General features: G+C 43.1%; 3 protein-coding genes and 1 long non-coding RNA gene across 7 annotated transcripts; 3 read left to right on the top strand and 1 right to left on the bottom strand.

Annotated features, from left to right (window-relative positions):
• The first annotated feature begins 60 nt into the window (after nt 1-60).
• Nucleotides 61-4,704, top strand: LOC311114497 (tyrosine aminotransferase-like). The gene is made up of 5 exons (XM_084189737.1): nt 61-1,125; nt 3,348-3,476; nt 3,617-3,700; nt 3,798-3,896; nt 4,023-4,704. Exons 1-5 carry the CDS (start codon nt 1,000-1,002, stop codon nt 4,161-4,163), a joined length of 579 nt encoding a protein of 192 aa, XP_084045863.1. The 5' UTR covers nt 61-999; the 3' UTR covers nt 4,164-4,704.
• Nucleotides 4,705-6,686: 1,982 nt separating this feature from the next.
• Nucleotides 6,687-9,536, top strand: LOC311114500. The gene is made up of 4 exons (XR_014611119.1): nt 6,687-6,752; nt 8,702-8,785; nt 9,093-9,167; nt 9,285-9,536. It is a non-coding gene; the product is annotated as an uncharacterized lncRNA (long non-coding RNA).
• Nucleotides 9,537-9,597: 61 nt separating this feature from the next.
• Nucleotides 9,598-18,046, bottom strand: klhl36 (kelch-like family member 36). Of its 4 annotated transcripts, none has more exons than XM_084189743.1 (5): nt 17,383-18,046; nt 17,161-17,244; nt 15,972-17,045; nt 10,673-10,830; nt 9,598-10,411 (listed from the first exon to the last, which is right to left on the bottom strand). In XM_084189743.1, the coding sequence occupies exons 2-5, from the start codon at nt 17,218-17,220 to the stop codon at nt 9,904-9,906; spliced, it is 1,800 nt and encodes a 599-aa protein (XP_084045869.1). In that variant the 5' UTR covers nt 17,221-17,244; nt 17,383-18,046; the 3' UTR covers nt 9,598-9,903. The 4 variants fall into 4 exon arrangements, with proteins under 4 accessions (XP_084045869.1, XP_084045867.1, XP_084045868.1 ...); XM_084189741.1 differs by having other exon boundaries at nt 15,954-17,045; XM_084189742.1 differs by having other exon boundaries at nt 17,161-18,046.
• A 318-nt stretch (nt 18,047-18,364) lies between these two features.
• Nucleotides 18,365-25,494, top strand: LOC311114501 (coactosin-like protein). Its single transcript, XM_084189744.1, has 4 exons — nt 18,365-18,767; nt 19,267-19,349; nt 23,911-24,068; nt 24,315-25,494. The coding sequence occupies exons 1-4, from the start codon at nt 18,691-18,693 to the stop codon at nt 24,423-24,425; spliced, it is 429 nt and encodes a 142-aa protein (XP_084045870.1). The 5' UTR covers nt 18,365-18,690; the 3' UTR covers nt 24,426-25,494.
• The last annotated feature ends 548 nt before the right edge of the window (nt 25,495-26,042 follow it).

The following is a 26,042-nucleotide window of genomic DNA, read 5'->3' on the forward strand; positions in this document are numbered from 1 at the left end:
TCTCTCTCTCTCTCTCTCTCTCTCTCTCTCTAGGCATACAGACTTCCCCCCCCCCTATACTAGCAGTTACATAAAAATAAATTTGCATTACATCAAGTTATGAAATCCTGGCTCTCACAAACTCTGTTATGGTCAAATTAGTTTCATAATTGTTAACTATTGATATACATTTTTGCATGTTGTTGTTTTTTATGCTTTATTTTTCAATGGGTGAAGAAATACCATGTTTGCACTGTAGTGTAGTCAGGGTTGGGTAGTAACAGGGATTATGTAATCAGATTACAAAAATTAAGTAACTGTAATCAGCCCATTTGGAGTTATTTAATTATTTAAGAAATTGTAATTGGATTACATACTTAAAAACAGCTTATTACATTTTGAATTACTTAATCTAAAATCAAAATGTGGGCTGCAAGTGTTTGCCTCAAACACACTGAAAGGATTTTGAACATCTTTGAAAGCTATGTTGAGCCACACACCTTGAAAGTCACCTTAAGTGGAAATTGAAGCTTTCCCCTCGGTTCTAATCTATTTGATATCTAAAAAACTGCCAAATTTGCTCTCCTTGGTTGCTTTTAACAGAAAAGTATTTTAATTTAAAAAAGTCAGATCCCACTTTCACTGGGAACTGAAACATCAGGGTCTTTGTGTCAAAAGGACATTTTTGATTAGTCAACACAGCTCTAACTTTTTCACTTCCCAAGCACTTAGATGACCTTTAATCAGATTTATCTTGGATCCATCTCATCTGTTGCATTTCCTTTTTTACTGGCCATAATCTGCTTGGTGGCTGGGTGTATTTTTCAAGTAATTTGCCCAACCCTGAGTGTAGTTCTCTGTAGTGTGGATAGAATATACGTGTATCAGTATATAAAAACACTTTCCCTTTAGTGTAAATTAACGCTGTGATTTGACATTGTCCTCTACAGTGTTTTGTATTGATATGAGTGTATACTGTATCTCCATTATCAGGTGTTTCCGGGTTGCAAGTACCAATCTATGGCGTCCCTCAGCAGTGATGTGCCCATCCTAGCATGTGGCGGTCTGGCCAAGCGATGGTTGGTCCCTGGCTGGAGGATGGGCTGGATCCTCATCCATGACAGGAATCAAATCTTCGGAAAAGGGGTAAGTCCTTCAGCCTCTCACTAATTGCATATGTAAGGTCCTGTTTATCTATACACAAACAGTACACTACACCAGTGTTCCCTAACTGGCGGCCCAAGGGTGATTTTATTTGGCCCCCAAAGTTTTCTGAGCAAATTCTATTTTTGTGTTTTGTATTTTATTCACATTTTAATGTTGGACGTAAAACACTGTAAAAACGCCTGCAAATCAGCTCCAAGTGATTTTAATTTTGGAAATCTGTTCCAAAGTATTCCCACGCATAATAGAGAGATATACACTGAGTATACAAAACATTACGAACACCTGCTCTTTCCATGACATAGACTGACCAGGTGAATCCAGGTGAAAGTTATGATCCCTTATTGATGTCACTTGTTAAATCCACTTCAATCAGTGTAGATGAAGGGGAGGACACAGGTTAAAGAATGATTTTTAAGCCTTGAGACATGGATTGTGTATTCCGAGGGTGAATGGCTAGACAAAAGATTTAAGTGCCTTTGAACGGGGTATGGTAGTAGGTGCCAGGCGCACCGGTTTATGTCAAGAACTGCAATGCTGCTGGGTTTTTCAAGCTCAACAGTTTCCCGTGTGAATCAAGAATGGTCCACCAACCAAAGGACATCCAGCCAACTTGACATACAGTGCTATGAAAAAGTATTTGCCCCCTTTCTAATTTTCTCTACTTTTGCATATTTGTGATACTGAATGTTATCAGATCTTCAACCAAAACCTAATATTAGATAAAGGGAACATAAGTGAACAAATAACACAACAATTACATATTTATTTCATTTATTTCATAAACAAAGTTATGCAACACCCAATTCCCCTGTGTGAAAAAGTAATTGCCCCCTTAAATTCAATAACTTGTTGTGCCACCTTTAGCTGCAATGACTCCAACCAAATGCTTCCTGTAGTTGTTGATCAGTCTCTCACGTCGCTGTAGAGGAATTTTGGCCCACTCTTCCATGCAGAACTGCTTTAACTCAGTGACGTGTGGGTTTTCAAGCATGAACTGCTCGTTTCAAGTCCTGCCACAACATCTCAATTGGGATTGTCTTGCTGCATGACCCAGCTGCGCTTCAGCTTCAGCTCACAGACGGATGGTCTGACATTCTCCTGTAGAATTCTCTGATACAGAGCAGAATTCATGGTTCCTTCTATTAAGGCAAGTTGTTCCAGGTCCTGAGGCAGCAAAGCATCCCCAAACCATCACACCACCACCACCATGCTTGACCTTTGGTATGATGTTCTTACTGTGGAATGCAGAGTTTGGTTTTCGCCAGGCATTACTGGAACCATGTCGTCCAAAAAGTTATACTTTTGAATCATCTGTCCATAGAACGTTCTTCCAAGAGTCTTGATGATCATCCAGGTGCTTTTTGGAAAACCTGAGTCAACTTTTTGGACGAGATGGGTCCCATTATGCCTGGCGAAAACCAAACACTGCATTCCACAGTAAGAACATCATACCAAAGGTCAAGCATGGTGGTGGTGGTGTGATGGTTTGGGGATGCTTTGCTGCCTCAGGACCTGGACAACTGAAAACCCACACGTCACTGAGTTAAAGCAGTTCTGCATGGAAGAGTGGGCCAAAATTCCTCCATAGCGACGTGAGAGACTGATCAACAACTACAGGAAGCATTTGGTTGGAATCATTGCAGCTAAAGGTGGCACAACCAGTTATTGAGTGTAAGGGGGCAATTACTTTTTCACACAGGGGAATTGGGTGTTGCATAACTTTGTTTATGAAATAAATATGTAATTGTTGTGTTATTTGTTCACTTATGTTCCCTTTATCTAATATTAGGTTTTGGTTGAAGATCTGATAACATTCAGTATCACAAATATGCAAAAGTAGAGAAAATTAGAAAGGGGGCAAATACTTTTTCATAGCACTGTAACTGTGGGAAGCTTTGGAGTCGACATGGACCAGAATACCTGTGAAATGCTTTTGACACCCTGTAGAGTCCATGAAATTATTGTTTTAGTCAAATATTATATCTGTTTGGGCTTCTTGCGGTCAATTTGCAGTCTACAAATTATTTGGAATTATGTTCCGGCCCCCTGACCATCCACTCGAGAAAAAATCGGCCTGCGTCTGAATCTAGTTGATGATACCTGCACTACACCAATACTCACACAGTAAGATGAATCTGTGCATGTCCTCTGGGGTTTGAATCACTTCTTATTTATCTAATCTGTCTCTCTTCTGCGTTTAGATTCGTCAGGGTTTGGTTAAACTTAGCCAGAGGATTCTGGGTGCCTGCACCATTGTCCAGGGGGCGATAGAGAGCATTCTGAACGACACGCCCCAGGAGTTTTACCACAGAACCATCAGTTTCCTCAAGGCGAGTCCCCCTCCCTTGAACCTTCCCCAATTACTTTATATACAGATGATAGTAGTGTAACATATTGACTTATCTGGATATCTGTCTGTCTGACTGTCCTACTGACTTGTCTATTGACTGGTTTCCTGCTTCTTTCTCAGTCAAACTCAGAGATCTGTTTCTCTGAACTGTCCACTGTTCCTGGGCTGACCCCCGTGCTGCCATCAGGTGCCATGTACCTCATGGTGAGTCTCATGTGTCCAGAGCTGTAGGTGTGGAGTCGGTAGGTGGGGAGATAACAGAACAGACCAGGATACTTAGTGCGTGTCTTGGTATTTCTAGGTGGGGATTGAGATGGAACACTTCCCAGAGTTCCAGAATGATGTGCAGTTCACTGAGCGTCTGGTGACTGAGCAGTCCGTATTCTGCCTGCCTGCTACGGTAAAACATCACACACACACATCCATCCATCTATCCATCCATCTAATGGTCTCATCCATCCTTTTTGTCTACCGTGGGTGGAGAAATGTCCTTGTTCTGTCTTTTACAACTCTCCTCTCCCTGCAGGCATTTGAGTACCCAAATTACTTCCGGATCGTGGTGACCGTACCAGAGGAGATGATGGTGGAGGCTTGTGCACGGATCCGGGAGTTTTGCCAGTGCCACTACAGACCCTGCAGCCAAGACAGCAACGAGCTGGACCAATGAGAGACAGCCTGAGAAAGGGGGAGACCAGAGAGTATAGACGCAGACATGGACAAACGTGAATGTGAAGAAAAGAGAACGGGAAGAGAGCGAGTGAAAGAAAGAAGAGAAACTAAGGAAGAGGAGTGAGAAGATTATGTTGCACTGCAGGAACAAAGGATTTAGCAATGTAATTGGTGGTCGTCCATCTTTGGTAAATCCAATGTATGAGCAGACCTGATATTTATATTTTGTATGGCTATTTTATGTTAACCTTACTTTGACTAATTATTTGACTTCATGGTTGTACCAATTCTCAAGGCTCCAGTGTTATTTTATATGTTGGGTTGACCAGAACACCATTGGGCCTTTAGAACCAGGGACCGGGGGTTTACCCCCCTCCTCCCCTTTGTTCAAACCATGATGGGGTTCATGGTTAGGGTTTCGTTCACTGGTCCTTTGTATTTGACACGCCTGCATGTACCCAGTGTTCATGATCAGGTGTAAATCTTCAAAAGACTTCAAGAGAATTAAAACATTAAAACATGAACACGATATTGAACGATTTCAGTCTTGAGCTGTTGTCATTTCATACTTCATGTATAATGTTTTGTAAATGCTTTATGTCCGTTTATTCAGTACACTTATAGATTTTCTGCCAGAAATGTATCTTATACTAAAATGTTATATACCCCCTAGAAACATCTTGAATCACCTTCAGTTTCAAAGCGCTATGAAGGCTCTCTTGGTTTTAAAGAAAACAAACATCCTCACAAATAATAAATATTACATTGGACTACTTCCCCTCTTACTACACGCAGATACATTTGTCAGTTTGACTATCTGTACTGTAGATACACGTCTGGTTCAATGTTATGCTTCTCAAGCTTATTGTAAAAAATGAAAAGTTGGTGTGATGACTAACTAGCATGAAATCATTCATTGCTGATACTATAGCGCAGCCTACTGTTGGATATATGTATTGCAGTCTGGGACCTTCCTGAGCAGATTCAACATGGTCATATTATTTGTCCTACATCCAAGACTTGCATACCTGAATGTATTTGCATTGCATTACCAAACACTTTAAATTGAATCTACACTATTGTACAATATCACAGCTATATCTCACAGTGACCTGCAGCAGGCCTATGTAATCTCACACCTTTCCTACCACATATTGATTGGGCATGAGGACCCTGTAGTCCAGGTCTACAGTATTTCCCCTCTGAAGAAAGTGTCCTTTAGGACATTCTCCTTCATCCCCTGAGTCTTTACAACAGCCCTCATTTACTGAGTGTACACTTCTTACATAGTTAAATGATTAACTAGAAAGATAAGGAGGCAAGAGAAACAAGTCTCTGAGTGACCTGCAGCTGGATTTCCCTGTAGGAGGGATTACAGGACTCTGAGTGACCTGCAGCTGGACATCCCTGTAGGAGGGATTACAGGACTCTGAGTGACCTGCAGCTGGACTTCCCTGTAGGAGAGATTACAGGACTCTGAGTGACCTGCAGCTGGACTTCCCTGTAGGAGGGATTACAGGACTCTGAGTGACCTGCAGCTGGACTTCCCTGTATGAGGGATTACAGGACTCTGAGTGACCTGCAGCTGGACTTCCCTGTAGGAAGGATTACAGGACTCTGAGTGACCTGCAGCTGGACTTCCCTGTAGGAGGGATTACAGGACTCTGAGTGACCTGCAGCTGGACTTCCCTGTAGGAGGGATTACAGGACTCTGAGTGACCTGCAGCTGGACTTCCCTGTAGGAGGGATTACAGGACATTTACATTTCAGCAGACACTCTTATCCAGAGCAATTTACAGTAGCAAGTGAGTGCATACATTTTAATACTGGTCCCCCATAGGAATCGAACCCACATCCCTGGTGCTTGCCATGCTCTACCAACTGAGCTACACAGGACTACATACACATAGACACTGGTAGAAATATCCACATGGATGATACAGGGACTAATGGTCTCTACTGATACCGTTCTTGACATTTCAATAACAAATCTCTGTGTGCGTTCACATTTCTTTTAAATTCTTTCTAGAAAGTGTATGATGAGCTCTTCCCTGTGACAGGTGAAGAAATGCTCACCACTGACATTGACTATCTGGACGTGTGGAAGGTTAACTGTGTTTATGCATAGTTGCTACATGTGTAAATGGGTGTGTGTTTACTGTGCTGAAAGAGTGTGTGGGTGGTAATGGGTCAGAGGGGAGGAGACAAGAATGGACAACAACAGCCGAAAGAGCGTTCTGACAGCTCTGTCATCATCTCTCTCTCCTCTCCTGCAGGTGGCGCTGCATCCCTATCTGGTCCAATCTGACCTGGTGGATTTCTGCAAGTCTCGCAACATCACCCTCACTGCCTACAGCCCCTTTGGTTCCCCTAACAGCGTTTCCCAAACTCGTTCCTGGGGACCCCAAGGGGTGCACGTTTTGGTTTTTGCCCTAGCACTACACAGCTGATTCAAATAATTAAAGCTTGATAATGAGTTGATTATTTGAATCAGCTATGTAGTGCTAGGGCAAAAACCAAAACGTGCACCTCTTGGGGTCCCCAGGACCGGGTTTGGGAAACATTGCCCTAGAAGACCCAAAGACCTGTGAGTGCTCCTGACAATAACATGTATAGGGGAGAGTGTGGTAAATTGAGCCATTTTTTACATTCAGCATCACTCCTTCAAGGGAAATATAGTATTCTGTCTAACAAAGATATCTACATATTCTTCAAGATGTTGTTATCCCTGGAAATAATCAGAATTCATGTAAACATTTGTTTTCAAATCAAATCAAATCAAATTTTATTGGCCACATGCGCCGAATACAACAGGTGTAGACATTACAGTGAAATGCTTACTTACAGCCCTTAACCAACAATGCATTTATTTTTTAATAAAAAAGTAAAATAAAACAACAACAAAAAAGTGTTGAGAAAAAAAGAGCAGAAGTCAAATAAAATAACAGTAGGGAGGCTATATATACAGGGGGGTACCGGTGCAGAGTCAATGTGTGGGGGCCCCGGCTAGTTGAGGTAGTTGAGGTAATATGTACATGTGGGTAGAGTTAAAGTGACTATGCATAAATAATTAACAGAGTAGCAGCAGCGTAAAAATATGGGGTGGGGGTGGGGGGGGGCAGTGTAAATAGTCCGGGTAGCCATGATTAGCTGTTCAGAAGTCTTATGGCTTAGGGGTAGAAGCTGTTGAGAAGTCTTTTGGACCTAGACTTGGCACTCCGGTACCGCTTGCCGTGCGGTAGCAGAGAGAACAGTCTATGACTAGGGTGGCTGGAGTCTTTGACAATTTTTAGGGCCTTCCTCTGACACCGCCTGGTATAGAGGTCCTGGATGGCAGGAAGCTTGGCCCCAGTGATGTACTGGGCCGTACACACTACCCTCTGTAGTGCCTTGTGGTCAGAGGCCGAGCAATTGCCATACCAGGCGGTGATGCAACCAGTCAGGATGCTCTCGATGGTGCAGCTATAGAGTTTTTTGAGGATCTGAGGACCCATGCCAAATCTTTTCAGTCTCCTGAGGGGGAATAGGCTTTGTCGTGCCCTCTTCACGACTGTCTTGGTGTGTTTGGACCATGATAGTTCGTTCCACTACAGCCCCGTCGATGAGAATGAAAACATAGCTTGTCCAAAAAAAGTGGTCTCTTGGCACAACCTACTCCAGGTATGGAGTAAGTTGAGCCGCGGGACAAGTTAAGACGCCTACAAATTTCTGTACTGAATGAAATATTACCACTTTTTTTTTTTTTAAACCATTCTATCTTTATTTCCCAAACACAATTCAACACAATCACAGTCATTTTTTTGTCTTTTAATCATTTTAAGCATATTTTAACACAGGCTTAACACTTACAAACACTTTGTACTTAAAAAAAAACACTTTTAACATATCCCAGCGATAATGCCTTGCATTACACCTGGGAAGAAATCACTTCAATTGGCTCAACTTACCCCAAGGCAAACATTTTGACTATATTAGCCAACACAGCTACAAGGATGCACTTCCTTGCTAGGTTTAGGACCTTATATTGACGTATAGAACAGTCTTAAAACAATCTACTTTGGTTTAGATACAAGCATCATGAAACCTCTTAACACAATAATTAATTTGACTTGGTGAAAATCTGTTTTTTTGACCTAACTTGCTTACCACTTATTCCATGTGGTTTCTTCATTCAAATGATGACCTCTTCTTAAATATTTGGTCAAATGATACACTTTGTGTATGGTTTTCTAGAAACAAGGGAGGCTCAACTTACCCCACTCTCCCCTACAGTAGCACCTGCACTATATGACTCTGTCCTGCACTTTTGACACTCAGTAAATAACTCTCTCTACGTTACAAAAGTTGAACGTGCTAAGAAGCACCGATGGAGCCCTGCTCAGGTTAGAATAGAGAGTTCCGGTAGAAACACACATGTATGTGTCTCAGCTGTGTGTCCATCTCAGATCTGTCTTCAGGGAGTGAGTGTGTGTGAGAGAGTGTGAATGAACATCTGAACTCTGGATCTAAGGACTGTATGTGTGTGTGTTGTTTCAGGTGCTGCTGAGGTATCATGTGCAGCAGGGTATTGCACTGATCCCCAAGAGTGTCAAACCCAACCACATTCTGGAAAACACTAAGGTGAACTTTCTCTAACCCAATATATATTATATTTCCTTATTTGACCTACATATGGTTCTTGCTGAATCATACTATGAGCTCATATCAAGTTCAGTTTGAGCAATATGACTGACTAAATTAGGAATCAGTCTTAGTGCTATAGTTTTATCAATGTCAGGTCAATGTCTTGGTATGCCAATATAGTTATTAACTGAACTTTTACACACATTACTATCTCACTAAAATAAATCTACGGAGATGTATTCATTCTGACAATAACTGAAAAATGGTGCAGTGAGAACTCAAATGGGAAGTGTGTCATCTGCAGATCTTTGACTTCTGAGTGAGGAGGACATGTCAGCACAGAGGACTGGATCGAGGCTGGAAGTCCTGCATCAGACTCGTAAGACAGGGTTCACCCTTCCTTATACAAATACTTAACACTCTTCTATACATCAATAACTCCATGTAGAGAACAACTGCTCCTAACCTGACATAATGCTATGTTTCTGTTCTTCAGATTGAAGTCTCATCCATACTAATGAGTCCCTGAGGATCAGTGAGTTGAGACAGAAATAAGATAACTGCTTCTCAACCTGATGTTAACAAGGACATATTACTATCCACCTCCTCATCAACATCAGCAGCATAAGCCTGCAAATGGTCTTTACCTATAAAGTGAAACTATGATAAATGAAAATGTAGCACTGAAGGTAAATAATGGATGTTGTTTTTTTGCTGGCTTGATTTGAATAAATGTGCCAACACTGCCCTTTCTGCCTGATTCTGATGGAACTCAATATTACTTAATTCATAACTCAAACAAAACATTTAGGTTAAAACACATAGATGATGCTTTAATTGTAATACCAAGCACATCAAAGACAAACGTTTTCACAGTCCCCAGGGTTAGGCATGTTGGAAGCCTTCACAAACCAGCTGATACAGAACCAGTCCTATTGTGAGCTTTTGTGCTTTTAGAGATGATATAATACGTAATCCACTGACAGTTCCATTGGTAGTTACACAGCTCTTTTCACCCCCTCCATCCCCTGCAGTCCTCTGTCTCCTCTTTAGTTGGGGTGGGTGGGGTGATGCCTGCATTTTCCCTTGTTTCCTGCCCTCTTCCTGTCTGGACTTCAGGGCTGGGGTCTCACTGAGCACACACAGGCTGAAGCCCCTGCGATGCGTTTGGGCAGGTCTGGGCCCCGCACCCACTGGCCCTTGTCAGGGTCAAACACCTGTGTGGCCTGTGAGAACACCATGCTCTCCCAGCTGTAGCCCCCCAGCACATAGATCTTACCCCCCCAGACCCCACAGCCCGCCTCACTGTTAGGCTGGAGGAGGGAGGCTATACGGGTCCACTGTTCACTTTGGGGGTCAAATGCCTCCACCGCCAGGATGTCAAAGCGATCTATGCTCTCCTCGTGGTCATCACTGCCCCCGATTGCATAGATGAGGTGGTGAAGTGACGTCATGCAGTGCCACCCCCGTGCCGATGACATTGCCTGGCGCTCCACCCAGACGTCTCCTCCTCGGGGGTCGTAGCTCAACACGTCTCGCCGGTAAGGCCCGATCTGGTAGTCATGGCCACCTGAGATGTAGACCACTCCTTTATCAGATGTACCTGCATGGCCATATGTGAACCTGCAGAGACATGGAGAAGAGAGGGACAGGTGAGAGAAAGGGCTTTGATGTGAGCTGTGCCAGTCTGCCGGCTAAGAAGGCATAATAGTTATATTAGGTCTATTGCGAACCGTGACATAACATAGAGCTGTCCCCAGAGGCAGAGTGTTGTTCTCATTACTCTGTTGTCTTGCTGCTTAACGGGTGGAATTAATATCAGAGAGACAGGAGTTCAGGTAACCCTTTGGGAGACCATTATAGAGGAATAGTGTCAGTTCGCACCTGGGCAGTCCTGCGACGTATGTCCAGCAGTCGTTTGTAGGGCTGTACACCTCCACTGACGACAAAGCCCCGTTATCATTACGCCCTCCCACAGCGATCAGACACTCCCCAACGGCTCCCAGGTAGAAATCCACACGGCGCTGGTTCATTGGGGCACTCTAGAGTAAAGATGACACATAATTGGAGACATTTTGAAAATGTTAGGTTGGGTTTCACCAGAACTGGGATTTGAATGGAGATCTCAGAAAGTAACTACTTTTTAAAACCATTTGAATACAGATCTGAGAAAGCAACTACTTTTTAAAAGTATTTGAATACAGATCTCAGGAAGTGACTACTTTTCAGAAACTATTGGATTGGCTGCCTTCAACTAATGGCAGGGTTGTATCTGAAAGCTGTATCTGGAACTGCATGTTGAAGATAAAAATCGAAAGAATAAAACACAAATCTCCTATATTATTCCAATCTACCTGACAGTCATATTTGATCTAAACAAAACATTTCTATCTGAACATTCTGTAAAATGTCCATTCCCCTGAATGGCCATTTTCTCAGATGTACAGTGAGGGAAAAAAGTATTTGATCCCCTGTTGATTTTGTACGTTTGCCCACTGACAAAGACATGATCAGTCTATAATTTTAATGGTAGGTTTATTTCAACAGTGAGAGACAGAATAACAACAAAAAAATCCAGAAAAACGCATGTCAAAAATGTTATAAATTGATTTGCATTTTAATGAGGGAAATAAGTATTTGACCTCTCTGCAAAACATGACTTAGTACTTGGTGGCAAAACACTTGTTGGCAATCACAGAGGTCAGACGTTTCTTGTAGTTGGCCACCAGGTTTGCACACATCTCAGGAGGGATTTTGTCCCACTCCTCTTTGCAGATCTTCTCCAAGTCATTAAGGTTTCGAGGCTGACGTTTGGCAACTCGAACCTTCAGCTCCCTCCACAGATTTTCTATGGGATTAAGGTCTGGAGACTGGCTAGGCCACTCCAGGACCTTAATGTGCTTATTCTTGAGCCACTCCTTTGTTGCCTTGGCCGTGTGTTTTGGATCATTGTCATGCTGGAATACACATCCACAACCCATTTTCAACACCCTGGCTGAGGGAAGGAGGTTCTCACCCAAGATTTGACGGTACATGGCCCCGTCCATCGTCCCTTTGATGCGGTGAAGTTGTCCTGTCCCCTTAGCAGAAAAACACCCCCAAAGCATAATGTTTCCACCTCAAAGTTTGACGGTGGGGATGGTGTTCTTGAGGTCATAGGCAGCATTCCTCCTCCTCCAAACACGGCGAGTTGAGTTGATGGCAAAGAGCTCGATTTTGGTCTCATCTGACCACAACACTTTCACCCAGTTCTCCTCTGAATCATTCAGATGTTCATTGGCAAACTTCAGACGGGCCTGTATATGTGCTTTCTTGAGCAGGGGGACCTTGCGGGCGCTGCAGGATTTCAGTCCTTCACGGCGTAGTGTGTTACCAATTGTTTTCTTGGTGACTATGGTCCCAGATGCCTTGAGATCTTTGACAAGATCCTCCCGTGTAGTTCTGGGCTGATTCCTCACCGTTCTCATGATCAATGCAACTCCACGAGGTGAGATCTTGCATGGAGCCCCAGGCCGAGGGAGATTGACAGTGCTTTTGTGTTTCTTCCATTTGCGAATAATCACACCAACTGTTGTCACCTTCTCAACAAGCTGCTTGGCGATGGTCTTGTAGCCCATTCCAGCCTTGTGTAGGTCTACAATCTTGTCGCTGACATCCTTGGAGAGCTCTTTGGTCTTGGCCATGGTGGAGAGTTTGGAATCTGATTGATTGATTGCTTCTGTGGACAGGTGTCTTTTAAACAGGTAACAAACTGAGATTAGGAGCACTCCCTTTAAGAGTGTGCTCCTAATCTCAGCTCGTTACCTGTATAAAAGACACCTGGGAGCCAGAAATCTTTCTGATTGAGAGGGGGTCAAATACTTATTTCCCTCATTAAAATGCAAATTAACTTATAACATTTTTGACATGCGTTTTTCTGGATTTTTTTGTTGTTATTCTGTCTCTCACTGTTCAAATAAACCTACCATTAAAATTATAGACTGATCATGTCTTTGTCAGTGGGCAAACGTACAAAATCAGCAGGGGATCAAATACTTTTTTCCCTCACTGTACATAATCAATCAAACAAAAACCAATTATGTTTTGTACAGATACAAAATAAATATGTTGTGATGCTCAACTACTGTATGAGTCTTTCAACATGCCACTGAAAAGGTGGAAAACTGCAATTCATTATATAATACCGCAGAGAAATTCAAAGCCGTTAGCAAACATTGCAAACAGCAAGTTGGATGCCTAGCAAAAACAACTTCGAAACTCTGTCCATTTGAGGGGAAGTGTTCTTGTTTCAAACACACTACATCTTTAAAAAGGGATAGTTTACTCCAAATACAAACTAACATGATTTTCCACCTTCTTTGGCTGTAGTTGATTCAAGACGGCAGTTTTTGGATATTTAGTTTCCTTTCGACACACAGCCATATTTTGTTACCGTTAGCATTCTCAGTAACACTTAACATTAAACTGTTCTTGTGCTTGTGTAATAAAACTGTAATTACTTTTGGATAAATGTTATTAGCATGTTGTTACATAATACTTTGGTAATTGCATTTTAATTGCATGGCAATGAGCTGACAGTTTTTGTAACTACTGTACACAAGTGGAATAGTCACTGTTCCTTACTACATATGTAATAACTCCATTATTATGCAATTATAAAGCAATTTACAAAGTCCTATGTAACAATGTTGCTATTGTAATAGTCAAAGTTACTACACATGTATAATAACTTGATGTAAAGTGTTACTGTATTACCTCTTCACTCATAATTAAAATATATTTGTTAGTCATTTTGTAAGCTGCAAAAGTGGTCTACTTTAATGTTGAGGTGATTCCATGTCCCTCAGGTATTTAATTATAGGCTATATTAAGATCCATATTTGAGAGCCCTCCAAACCATGTGCTAATGATAATATATTTAGACTAATTCAACAAACCAACTCGTTTTTGGTTCTTCATAAAATATTTGGCAGCCATCAAATAAATATATTTTTGGTTTTCGAATAACTTGCATGTATTCAAATACCTTCAAATATTATTATTTGTTTTTCTGAGACCTGTATTTAAATATCAAAGAAAATGGCTGCTTTTTAGTTGAAACTCTATTTAAAAAAAAGATATATATATATATACACGACTACCCTGAGTATTTGAAAAGTTGGTATTTTCAAATAAACTACAAAATACAACTATTTTTTGCCCAGGTCTGGGTTGCACTCTGAAGTTAAGTTGGGTTGCACTGTGAGAGCAGGGCTTTACCACAGATGGAAGAAGGAGACAGATCTCCTCTCACAGGATGTATACATCTGAAGCATCTGTTTAGAACTTCTTCTCACCAGGAAGTCCAGTGGTGAGAAATGGGAGAAGATGGAGCTAGATGCAGCTTGGCCGACATTCTGCTAATGGTCTCATCGATGAAACATTTGATCTCAATAACATTTTCTGTTCCCCAAACTAGAATCTGTTACGAACAGAGCGCACTAAGTTTTGTATACTTGACTCTTTCTAAATGTTTCAAAAAATCGCATTGTTTAGGAGTGCAAGGGCGAATTGAGTTATTGCACACACACAATTCACACAGTAAGCATTCCCCAACAGAAATCAGTCAATTGAAATAAATTAATTAGGCCCTAATCTATGGATTTCACATGACTGGAAATACAGCTATGCATCTGTTGGTCACAGATACCTTTTTTAAAGGTAGGGCGTGTATCAGAAAGTCAGTATCTGGTGTGACCACCATTTGCCTCATGCAGCACGACACATCTCTGTCGCATAGAGTTGATCAGGCTGTTCATTGTGGCCTGTGGAATGTTGTCCAACTCCTCTTCAATGGCTGTCCGAATTTGCTGGATATTGATGGGAACTGGAACACGCTGTCGTACACATCAATCCAGAGCATTCCAAACATGCTCAATGGGTGACATATCTGGTTAGTATACAGGCCATGGAAGAACTGGGGCATTTTCAGCTTCCAGGAATTGTGTACAGATCCTTGCGACATGGGGCCATGTATTATCATGCTGAAACATGAGGTCATGGCAGTGAATGAATGGCACGACAATGGGCCTCAGGATTTTGTCACGGTATCTCTGCTCATTCAAATTGCCATCAATAAAATGCAATTGTGTTTGTTGTCCGTAGCTTATGCCTGCCCATACTAGAACCCCACTGCCACAATGAGGCACTCTGTTCACAACATTGACATCAGCAAACCACTCCCCCACACAACGCCATACACGCTGTCTGCCATCTGCCCGGTACAGTTGAAACCGGGATTCATCTGTGAAGAAGAGCACACTTCTCCAGCGTGCCAGTGGCCATCAAAGGTGAACATTTGCCCACTGAAGTCAGTTATGACGCCAACTGAAGTCAGGCCAAGACCCTGGTGAGGACGATGAGCACGCAGATGAGCTTCCCTGAGACGTTTTCTGATAGTTTTTGCAGAAATTCTTCGGTTGTGCAAACCCACAGTTTCATCAGCTGTCCGGGTGGCTGGTCTCAGACGATCCCGCAGGTGAAGAAGCGGGACATGGAGGTCCTGGGCTGGCGTGGTTACACGTGGTCTGCGGTTGTGAGGCTGGTTGGACGTACTGCTAAATTCTCTAAAACGACGTTGGAGGCGGCTTATGGTAGAGAAATTAACATTCAATTATTTTGCAACAGCTTTGGTGGACATTCCTACAGTCAGCATGCCTATTGCACGCTCCCTCAAAACATGAGACATCTGTGGCATTGTGTTATGCGACAAAACTGCACATTTTAGAGTGGCCTTTTATTGTTCCCAGCACAAGGTGCACAGGTGTAATGATCATGCTGTTTACTCAGCTTCTTGATAAACCACACCTGTCAGGTGGATGGATTATCTTGACAAAGGGGAAATGCTCACTAACAGGGATGTAAACAAATTTGTGCACAAACATTTAGAGAAATAAGCTGTTTGTGCATTTATAACATTTCTGGGATCTTTTATTTCAGCTCATGAACCATGGGACCAACACTTAACATGTTGCATTTATATTTTTGTTCAGTGTACATGCAAGAAGGCGCCAATAGGATCTCGCCAACTCGTGCTTGGCTCTGCCCACCTCCTTCCTTGTTCTGCCCACTATGCTTAATTTGCTCTAATTGGAAATGATGCAGATGAGATATTTTAGTTAGTTACCAGTATCTTTGGCTTTACCTTGATCCACTGGTTGTCGCGGGGGTTGTAGCGGTACAGCAGGTTGCTGGCAGCATCACCTCCATTATCTCGTGATGAGCTGCCTCCAGCGGTGAAGATGAACCCCCCCAGTACAGCGACACAGTGGTGGCTCCTCTGTGCCGGGATCTGGGTCTCCACCATCCACCCACCAGAGTCTCCATCCAACCAGCGAACATCTGCAGTCAGCTCCTCCCCGCGCTCTGACACCTCCCCACCCACCAGTAGGAGGCGCTCCTCCCCTCCCCGCAGCATGGTGCGGCCTGTCTGCAGCACGGGCTGGGCGCTGGCCCTGGTGTGGTAGTTCAGAGCCTCCTCCACCAGCACCTCACAGCCGGCCTCGGGGGGCAGCAGGGTCTGTACAGCCGGGAGGACGCGCCCCACCAGGTCACTGGCTGGCATTAGGGGGAAGCGTATGTTGGAGAGCAGCTGGTGGGCGTGTGCAGGGCGGTCAGGCATGTGGCTCAGCCACTGGAGAGCAGCCTGGAGCAGAGCCTGCTCATTCTCGTGCTGGACCTGCCCGCTGGCCAGGTATGAGCTGAGCTTGGGAAGCCGGACATCCCTCAGGAAGCCCGGGGTGAAGGACAGGGTTGCGAAGCGTTCCAGGATGAAGTGGTCGATGTAGGCGTCTAGTCTCTCCAGGCTGTAGAGCAGAGCCAGCTCCTGCAGGTAGAGGTAGTTCTCCTCACTCACCTCCTTCTCTAGGTACTGGCAGCAGAAGTCCACTGCCCTCCACACCTGCAGCAGGTGGGCCGTCTCCAGAACATAGTCAATGTTCCCTCCATCCAGCGGCAGCTCCCCACTGTAGAGGAAGTCCACCACAGCCTTAAGGCCGATGTAGGAGGCCCCCACCAGCTCCACCTCTGCCTGACGCTCCTCCCTCATGCCCAGGGTGAACATGGCCTGGAAGTAAGGGCTGGAGACGGCCAGCAGGGCGCGATGGGCTGGGATACGCTGCTCATCAGCCACCAGCACCATGTCACACAGCTGGCCGTGCTGACGCTGCTCATTCAGACCCTGCAGGAGGAAGTCAGCCTGCTCCGCCCAACGATACACCTGAGACACAGAGCAACAGGTAATATTAAACGAAAAGTTATACTTACTTGAAGGAAGTTGGTCAGTTAAGACAAAACTAACACTGTAGCTAGATAGGTCACATGATGCAACTAACCTTGGATGACTCAATTATCTGTTGAGGCCGTGAAACACGGCTTTGTCTTCCATTATCCATTGTGTTCTCTCAATCCAACACTATCTGAAAGACAGTGAAATTTGATGACGAATCGATATAATTCAGAGAAACCACAAGTGGCGTCACATAACTTGGACAACAGACTAACTTTCGGGTTGCTTGTCAAGAAAATTAGACTGACATCATGCCACAAGGTATCACCTCACTTTGGCGTCTCAGGGGAGGACGCTGGGAGATGTTGGCTTCTTGTTACATTGTAGCAGCTTTTCAACAGCAACTTTGAGATCCAACAGTAGGCTATATGTAAGCAAGCAACGATCTACACGAGACGGTCTTATGTTCGACAACAAAATTTACCGAGCGAGAATAAAACAACAGTGTTTAAATATTGCACAGCATCACCCGTTGTTACAGCTTGCTTGAATCAAAAGCTGTTTTAAAATGTATTATTTAGTTGTTTAGTCGCAGCCATGATCTCATCCAGGAAGTAGCCGTAGACTGTCTGTGAATCTAACCAATCACAGGGCGAGTGCATGGGGCCCACTTACCATGCACTGCTGAAAACGTAAAGCTATTGAACGCAGATTTAAAAGGTTAGTTTGCGCATTGCACTGCTAAAAGTGTTTATCCCCGCAGTCAAATCCCTCAGTGTAGAAACGTTTAGTTTAGATGCACCATTTTGATGCCTTTTCCAACTTGTCCTTATGTGACAAGTGATTTTATTCTATATGTTGTGGGCTCATCAATTCATGGAGGGATTTGGTCATGCGGGTCCATTCTGGGGGTCTAGGGTGTAACCCAGGTCCTTGAGAATAGCAGATTTATATGAGACAGCCATTGTAAAATGACTGTCTAACGAGCCTATCACGCGCACACACACACACACTCACTCTCTCTCTCTCTCTCTCTCCCCCTCTTTGTCCCTCATATAGCTTGAAAGAAATTACCTCTATCTCTGTGTGTTCTAGGCCTACTATGGTTTATTATTTTATTATATAATTTTATTTAATTACATTTAATTAAATGTATTATCGGAACGTTTAATTTTGGTTATTGATTGTGGCGCTGTTTGCAGCAGGCTATTGTTCTCATGCATCAATCACATTAACAGACCACAAGATGGCAGGATAGCGCAGTAAAACGGCAACAATAGAAAGGGTGGATTTATTTGACTGAATCTCTCAGTTGACCATTGGGAGGAGGTGAATCCTGCGTCTGGGGACTTCGCCGCTCTAGTACGGCAACCTGATTGACAAACATCACCAACGCCCATAAACTGGATATAGGAATGAGTCGAGTCGTGAAAAGAGTCTATTTCTTAGATAATTGAGAAAAGATACACCCTTTTCTGCGCACTCCTCGTGTAATAGCGCTTGTTCGACTGTTCAATAGGGACGAGTGATTTCAGACTATTGAACTCTCGTTCTGCTCCTTTTGGATTTTGGATTGTTCTTTTCGCCGTGTGCTTTCTTTCATCTCTAGGCTACTGTCCATTTGCGTCCATCCAAAATGGCAACAAGAATCGATAAAGAGGCTTGCAGGGAAGCTTATAACCTCGTCAGAGACGATAACACGGAGATAAACTGGTGAGTGTGTTTAAATTAGTTGTGCATAGGCAATTGTGGGCATCTGAGATTTTACACAGCATCCTAAGAATGTAGTTGAGTCTGCATTTATAAAATCCACAGCAATGGGTGGATGATCAGTGTGCACTTATCATTCATTTACCTAGTGTTTCATTTGAATCATTGTTTCTCTCCTCCCTAAAAAATATCTCTCTTAGTCATGCCCCGGTACCCTGAATTATTAGACTAACTTCCTTTGTCTATCCAAGAGGTACAGTGATAGTGACCCGCATTTGACACATCGGTTTTTGAATGAATAGCCTACTTTAGCCTGGTCACTACATTGTAGTCGCATCCGATAGATGTCTGATGATGGACGTGGACACGCATTAGTGGAGTAGAGTGGCATGGAGGATCACTGATCTTTTTGACAGACAGGGCCCAAATATTCAATTTGACATGGCTGTAAGGTCAGTGCATTTTAATTATTTAATGTATTGTGCATTTTATGTTGTTTTAGGGCAGCGTTTAAATATGAGGGCCATATGATTGTGCCGGCGGGCCAGGGGACAGATTATGAAGAATTCAAGAGTCAGTGCACAGGTAAGGCCAGGATTTCATTCATTTTTGTGCCTATGCGGTTATTTCAAATTGACCACAATGTTCCTGCATAACGGCAACAGCGCTGTAATACAGACCACACACAACATTTTAACGACTTTTACGGGCTACACGCTTCAGCACTCGCGGTCCTGTTCTGTGAGCTTGTGTGGCCTACCACTTTGCGGCTGGGCAGTTGTTGCTCCTAGACGTTTCCACTTCACAATAACAGCACTTACAGTTGATTGGGGCAGCTCTAGCAGGGCAGAAATTTGACAAACTGACTTGTTGGAAAGGTGGCATCCTATGACGGTGCCACGTTGAAAGTCACTGAGCTCTTCAGTAAGGCCATTCTACTGCCAATGTTTGTCTATGGAGATTGCATGGCTGTGTGCTCGATTTATACACCTGTCAGCAACGGGTGTGGCTGAAATAGCCAAATCCACTAATTTGAAGGGGTGTCCACATACTTTTATGTGTGTATATATAGTGTACGTTCAGCCTCTTCCGAATTGAAGAAAAATTCGCAGGAGGGTGTTTCCGTTTATTAATTAATTTTTTTTGGGGGGGGAAGTCTGGCTTCCCTTGGCACCCATGATTACACGCCACTGCAGTAGGCTAGTAGGCTACTGGGTCGTCACTAGTTAACACATCCACAAAGTCATATTTATGGCTAAACCCAGCCTATTTCTACAATTTCTGTTTTTAAAATCTGATTTTAACCCTAACCACACTGATAACCTTTTGCCTAACCTTAAATTAGGCTATGACCAGAAAGCTAACCTTTGTTTTCATTAATTTTTACAATAGGCCTATAGCCAATTGTGACTTTCTGGCTGTGGTAACTAGTGACAACCGAAGGACTGAGATCCCAAAGACAGTAGGCCTACAGTATGAAGATAGGCAGAAACTGCTTCTCCAATAAAATCCTCGATCACACTTGTAGGCGATGTCATGGCGACGTTGGCTACTAAGCTCATGGGCAGAAACATCATCGGGTCTAACGGTTGTCTCGCACGCACCGAACTGCGCATGCGCTCCTTCGATATAACATTTTTGTTTTACGAAAATGAAAACGTGTCAGTTTGTCACTTTCACGAGGTTGGAGTAATAACATCTTCAACTACTTAAAATAATAATAATAATAATAATAATAATAATAATATGCCATTTAGCAGACGCTTTTATCCAAAGCGACTTACAGTCATGCGTGCATACATTTTTGTGTATGGGTGGTCCCGGGGATCGAACCCACTACCTTGGCGTTACAAGCGCCGTGCTCTACCAGCTGAGCTACAGAGGACCACAAGGACAAAATATTGTCTCGAATCTAGGTTGTGCCTTTAGATTTCGAGAAAATTAACAATAAGGAAGACTTGTTTTCACTTCTCTCATTGACTTCTCAAACCACAAACCCCAAACCCCGGCCTGGTGTCCTTGGTCTGTTCCCGGAATCTGTCCCGTGACTTCATATGGAGGTAGGCCTTTCTTAGTTCTTAAAAAGTGTGTAGGCCTATAAGTTTATATCAATAATATTGAAGTTGTTCCATCTGTTTCTTATGCGCAGCGCAGTGTCTTATTCTAGTCAGGACATAGTGCAAAATGTGTCCATTCCCACGGGGGCCAGTATGAAAAAAATAAAAAAAAGTATGTATGCACTCACTAACTGTAAGTCTCTCTGGATAAGAGCGTCTGCTAAATGACTAAAATGTAAAAATGAGCAAATCATGCTGTCAACACCCTCCCCTCACACACTCTCATCCCCCTAATAAGATATGGTCTTTGCTATATGGGATCCTTGGTACGTCCATACCTCATTGAAGTTTAAATGTAAATTGATAAGGGTTAAGGTTTGGGTTATGGTTAAGGTAAGGGTAGGGTAGGGTTTAGGGTATGGATGTCCTAAGGATTCCAGATAGCACTAATCAATAAGATACTGAAGTGTTGGGCGTGGCGTGTAAAAACTCCAGTGCTGTTGCACGCCTGTATTGCCCCAGGCTGTAGTTTTGTTTCAGGGTTTACATTCCAGTGATGAAATACTAATTTATTACAATCTAGGCCTATTACTGATTTTATTATATTATTTAAATAGGACTGATGTATTACTATACTAACTACCCAAATAGTAGGCCTACACCTCGCTGTCCATCCTGGTCTCAGAGCATTTCGTATTATTCTGTATAAGTAAATACGGACACTCCATTTAGTATATGTTACATTTCGTATGGTTTGTATTAATTAGTGGATGTATATTATCCATTTCGTATGATATGTTATGAATTACAGTTTGTATGATACGTTACAAATTTTCTAAATGTACAATATGTTATGAATTTTCAAAAGGTATGATATGTTACTAATTCCAATTAGTTGTGGCTAACGTTGGCTGGGTGGCTAACGTTAGGTAGCTGGCTAAAGTTAGCTAGGCTAGGGGTTAGGATTAAGGTTAGGAGTTAGGTTAAGGTTAGGGTTAGAGGAAGGGTTAGTTAAAAGGGTTAACATTAGGGGAAGGGTTAGCTAACATGCTAACTAGTTGCAAAGTAGTAAATAGTTGAAAAGTTGCTAAAATTCTAAAGTTGTCCGTGATGAGATTCGAACACGCAACCTTTGGGTTGCCAGACGTTCGCGTTCCACCCACCCTCCTTTTGTGGTTGCCTTAAAGATGCACTATGCAGAAATCTCTCCGCCATTTCCTGGTTACTAAAATTCTGATAGTTCGCCCAATTTTAGTTTATGTGACAAAACCGCAACTATAGTGTAGAGAATCTATAGTGTTTACTATCTAAACCGCTCTGAAATATATTTGCCATTTGAAGCTGTAAAAGCCGCAAAAACGAAACTTAAGAACGGGAAGCATAGAAATAATGCACATAGAAGAGATCTACCGCTTCTTAGACTTGCTTTCAATGAGAATGAAAGATTTATAATATCTCACATTTCTATGTGAATTTGGTTGGGTCGCCCAAAAAGTAAGTAACCTTCTGTTTTATGTAACCATACCAAACGTAATTTATCATAATAATTTGAGTGTCCCTGATTTACATTTACCATGTTACCTCTAGTGTAGGAGACCAGGCTTGGTTGTCCCATACTACCATAGTCTCTCATCACTCTGAACCTTGTCTTTGCCCAATGGATATTGTTGCTCTAATCTTACTGTATAAAACGTTTCATACATTCTGATGAATCTGCTTTAACAGAAACTGTGAAAGTCTCATCCTGTCTTTGAGGGCTTGACCACAGACTGTTGCACTAAGAAGGTGAACATTGCATCATGTTGTTTAGATAGACTGAGTGTTCTAAAGGAATCACCTGTCTTATCAACTAAAGGTCTAAACTCAAGCATTCTATTTGTCTTTTTGCTGCATCATCATAGTCTCAGTAGTGCAGCTGTTTTCTGGACCCTTGTCATGACAGCTTTGTCAGCACAACTAAAAGGGAAGGCTTTAGAGGGAAGAGATTTTGAGCTTAGTCTGATACACCAGGAAGTTTACGACAGGGGAAGTCAGGCTTGGTACTCAACACTTTTATATGCTTATTCATTACTTGTCAGCCTTACGCGCTTCCACAATGTGACAAATATAGAAACAAGCACAAAAAAAGTTTATTTTTATTTAAGTGCTAGAAACATTGGTCGTTATACAGAGAAACAGTATAGGCCTTTGTGTGGTCTGGTGGATATCACAGTTCATTCAGGTGACATGTAGGGGACTCCTGTATGGGGAGGTGTTGAAACTAGCGATGGCCTTTGACACCATGCTGATAAGTTTTAACACTGATTCTTGTTAATGCACAATAGAGCTTTTAGTCTGATAGACGTGTGCTGCTTCTGAAGCTTTGCCAGGAAAGTCTCTATCAGTAAGGCACAGATAAACACAGATATCATGCCTAGATTGTGCCAATCAGTGCATTATTAAGGGTAATGAAGGGACAGGGCCTGGTCCAGAGCAGACTCAACCCAGAATCACTGCCTCCCCAGTCCCCTCGGTATTGCTCACAACTCCAGCCTCTTTGATTGAACCTGTTGACCTGAATACCTTCCCCTTTTTCTCGTACTTACAGATTTACCCCACTTTTGGTATTTGGCAGTGTCGCCATAATAAGCCAATATTCCCTGCCTGTGTTCATACTTCTTACAGCAGCATAGAAACACTCTCACAAAGCTCAATCAACTCGCAGTACACAGGAATCAGGCCTTGCCAATTGCTGGCTCAAACATGGTGACAAATCCATTTATTTAACAACTATACCATAATTACCTGTCATGTGACAGCTGGGAATGGAAATGGTCTGCGGTGTCATCAGCCTCTGCAGGTTTCTGCCTGTCTGATGGTCAGTCTCATCTCTGACTGACTGCTGCTGTCTCATCTCTCTCTCTCCTCTCTCTCTCTCTCTCTCTCTCTCTCTCTCTCTCTCTCTCTCTCTCGCTCTCTCGCTCTCTCGCTCGCTCTCTCTGTGTGCCTCTCTCTCTCACTCTCTGTGCCTCTCTCTCTCTCTCTCTCTCTCTCTCTCTCTCTCTCTCTCTCTCTCTCTGTGTGCCTCTCTCTCGCTAACTCTCTCTCAGATGATGTGCGTCTCTTTGGCTTTGTGCGGATCACAACGGGTGATGCCATGAGCAAGCGGGCCAAGTTCACCCTCATCACCTGGATAGGGGAAAATGTGAGCGGCCTGCAGCGTGCCAAGATCAGCACTGACAAGACACTGGTGAAAGATATTGTCCAGGTTAGTGACTCTCTGTTCTCACCCATACTCACATGCTTTTTTAAAACAAATACTACAGACAAACAAATGTTTTCATAAATGTGCTGTTAAAATACAATACAGTAAATTGAATGGCAAATAAAGTACAACACAATTTGGCTGTGCCATCTCTCTAGCTTCTTTTGTCTTCCTTGTCCAACACTCTCTCACACATTCCTTTTTCTGTCACCTTCTCCCCCTCTCCTCTCCTCTGTTTGTCTCCTGCAGAACTTTGCCAAGGAGTTCATGATCAGTGATGCTCGTGAGCTAGAGGAGGACTACATTCGCACTGAGCTGAAGAAGGCAGGCGGGGCGAACTATGACGCCCAGGGAGAGTAAAGCAAAGTCCACCAGGGCGGGGCAGGGGAGGGGCTGCTACCTTTTGGGGGAGGGAGGGGTCTTCATGCCTGGATGAGAGAGAGAGGGGGGGATATACACACATGCACAAACATGCACACACAGATAAACACATCAACACAACAGCAACACAAAAACTCTCACAAAAAAGCACATTGAGACACACTCAGACATATGCCTACAGTCCTATCCTCAGCCCTCTTACCAGTCAGGGCATGGTTGATTATCTACTGTACTGTGCATCATCTCACTCTCATCTCAGCTAAGGCGCAACATTTAGAACTATCTCAATCTGGGGTGCTGTGTTTGTGTTACAACTGGAAAAGACACGTTACTGTACTGTATGTCAGAATGGCAGAAGGATTCTCTTTGTCTCTATATGATTGGACTTATCATCATTGTGCTTTTACTGTATCTTCCTCTGTGGTTGTAGTCCAAACATGCATCATTGGTCAATAATGTGGTCCTCTGTAGCTCAATTGGTAGAGCATGGCGCTTGTAACGCCAGGGTAGTGGGTTCGATCCCCGGGACCACCCATACGTAAAAATGTATGCACACATGACTGTAAGTCGCTTTGGATAAAAGCGTCTGCTAAATGGCATATTATTATTATTATTATAGAGGTCTTTCCTGCCCAACGGTCTCGTCTCCCAATCCACCCCCAAGTTATACACCACTGTGTTTACTGCCTTAATCTCACATGGAGAGAGGGGCATAATGGTAGTTGTGTGTGTTTGTGGACACTACACTGTTATTGGCTATCCTCCACTCATGGGGGTGGGACTAAGATTTGCCTATGGAACACAAACCAATAGGGCAGGGCTGTAGCACTGTCAGTCGGCCCAACCCAGGAGCAGCCATTTCTCTGGTGTAGCCTCTTTTTATTTGGATTAAACCCCCAAAATTAATGTTTTTATTTTATTTTGTTTAAGAGTTTAACCTTTGATTTATTCTTGAGAGCAATGTTATGTAGGGGATTCGAGGAGACAGTTAAAAACTGAACTGGGCACACGATCAATCATTTCAGAATAAAACAGTTGTTTTTTTCAAGCTTGTTGGTCTCTTTGTTTGTATCTAAAGCGCTCATTGACATGGAAAGGAGGGCTGGTTGATGTGAGAATAAGGTAAATTAGTTTTGTGGTGGTGAGGTAATGGGAGCCCTTCGCATCGTGCCACCCTAGTCTAGAGTACACATAGTAACTGTCTCTGGGGGGCTTATGGGAGTAGCATGTGTTGTCATGGTCACTACTGTCAGGCTCAGCCAATCACATTCTCAGGGGGAGCTTTTCTGTTCTAAAGCTTGTCAATAAGAACCCCTCCCTGCTCAATCCCTCTGTTGGCTAACCCCTCTTCTCTCCTCTCTCCAACCATTTTCTATTTGCCCCTATTCTCCCTCACCTCCCCCATCTCATACCCCCTTTTCCCCTCCGCCGGTAGTTTTGTTCAACAGATGTGAACTCGACTGCCTAATTACTTAATCTAGTAATCTATAAGCCTCTAGCAGTCTGCTTTTATGACTCATAGTTTAGTTCAGTTTGTAGTGGGTAAGAGAATGATAAAACAGATTTCTTAATCCTATGTGTAATTTGAATGCTAAT

This window comes from Coregonus lavaretus (assembly GCF_964263955.1).
Source record: "Coregonus lavaretus genome assembly, contig: HAP1_SCAFFOLD_2130, whole genome shotgun sequence".
NCBI lineage: Eukaryota > Metazoa > Chordata > Actinopteri > Salmoniformes > Salmonidae > Coregonus > Coregonus lavaretus.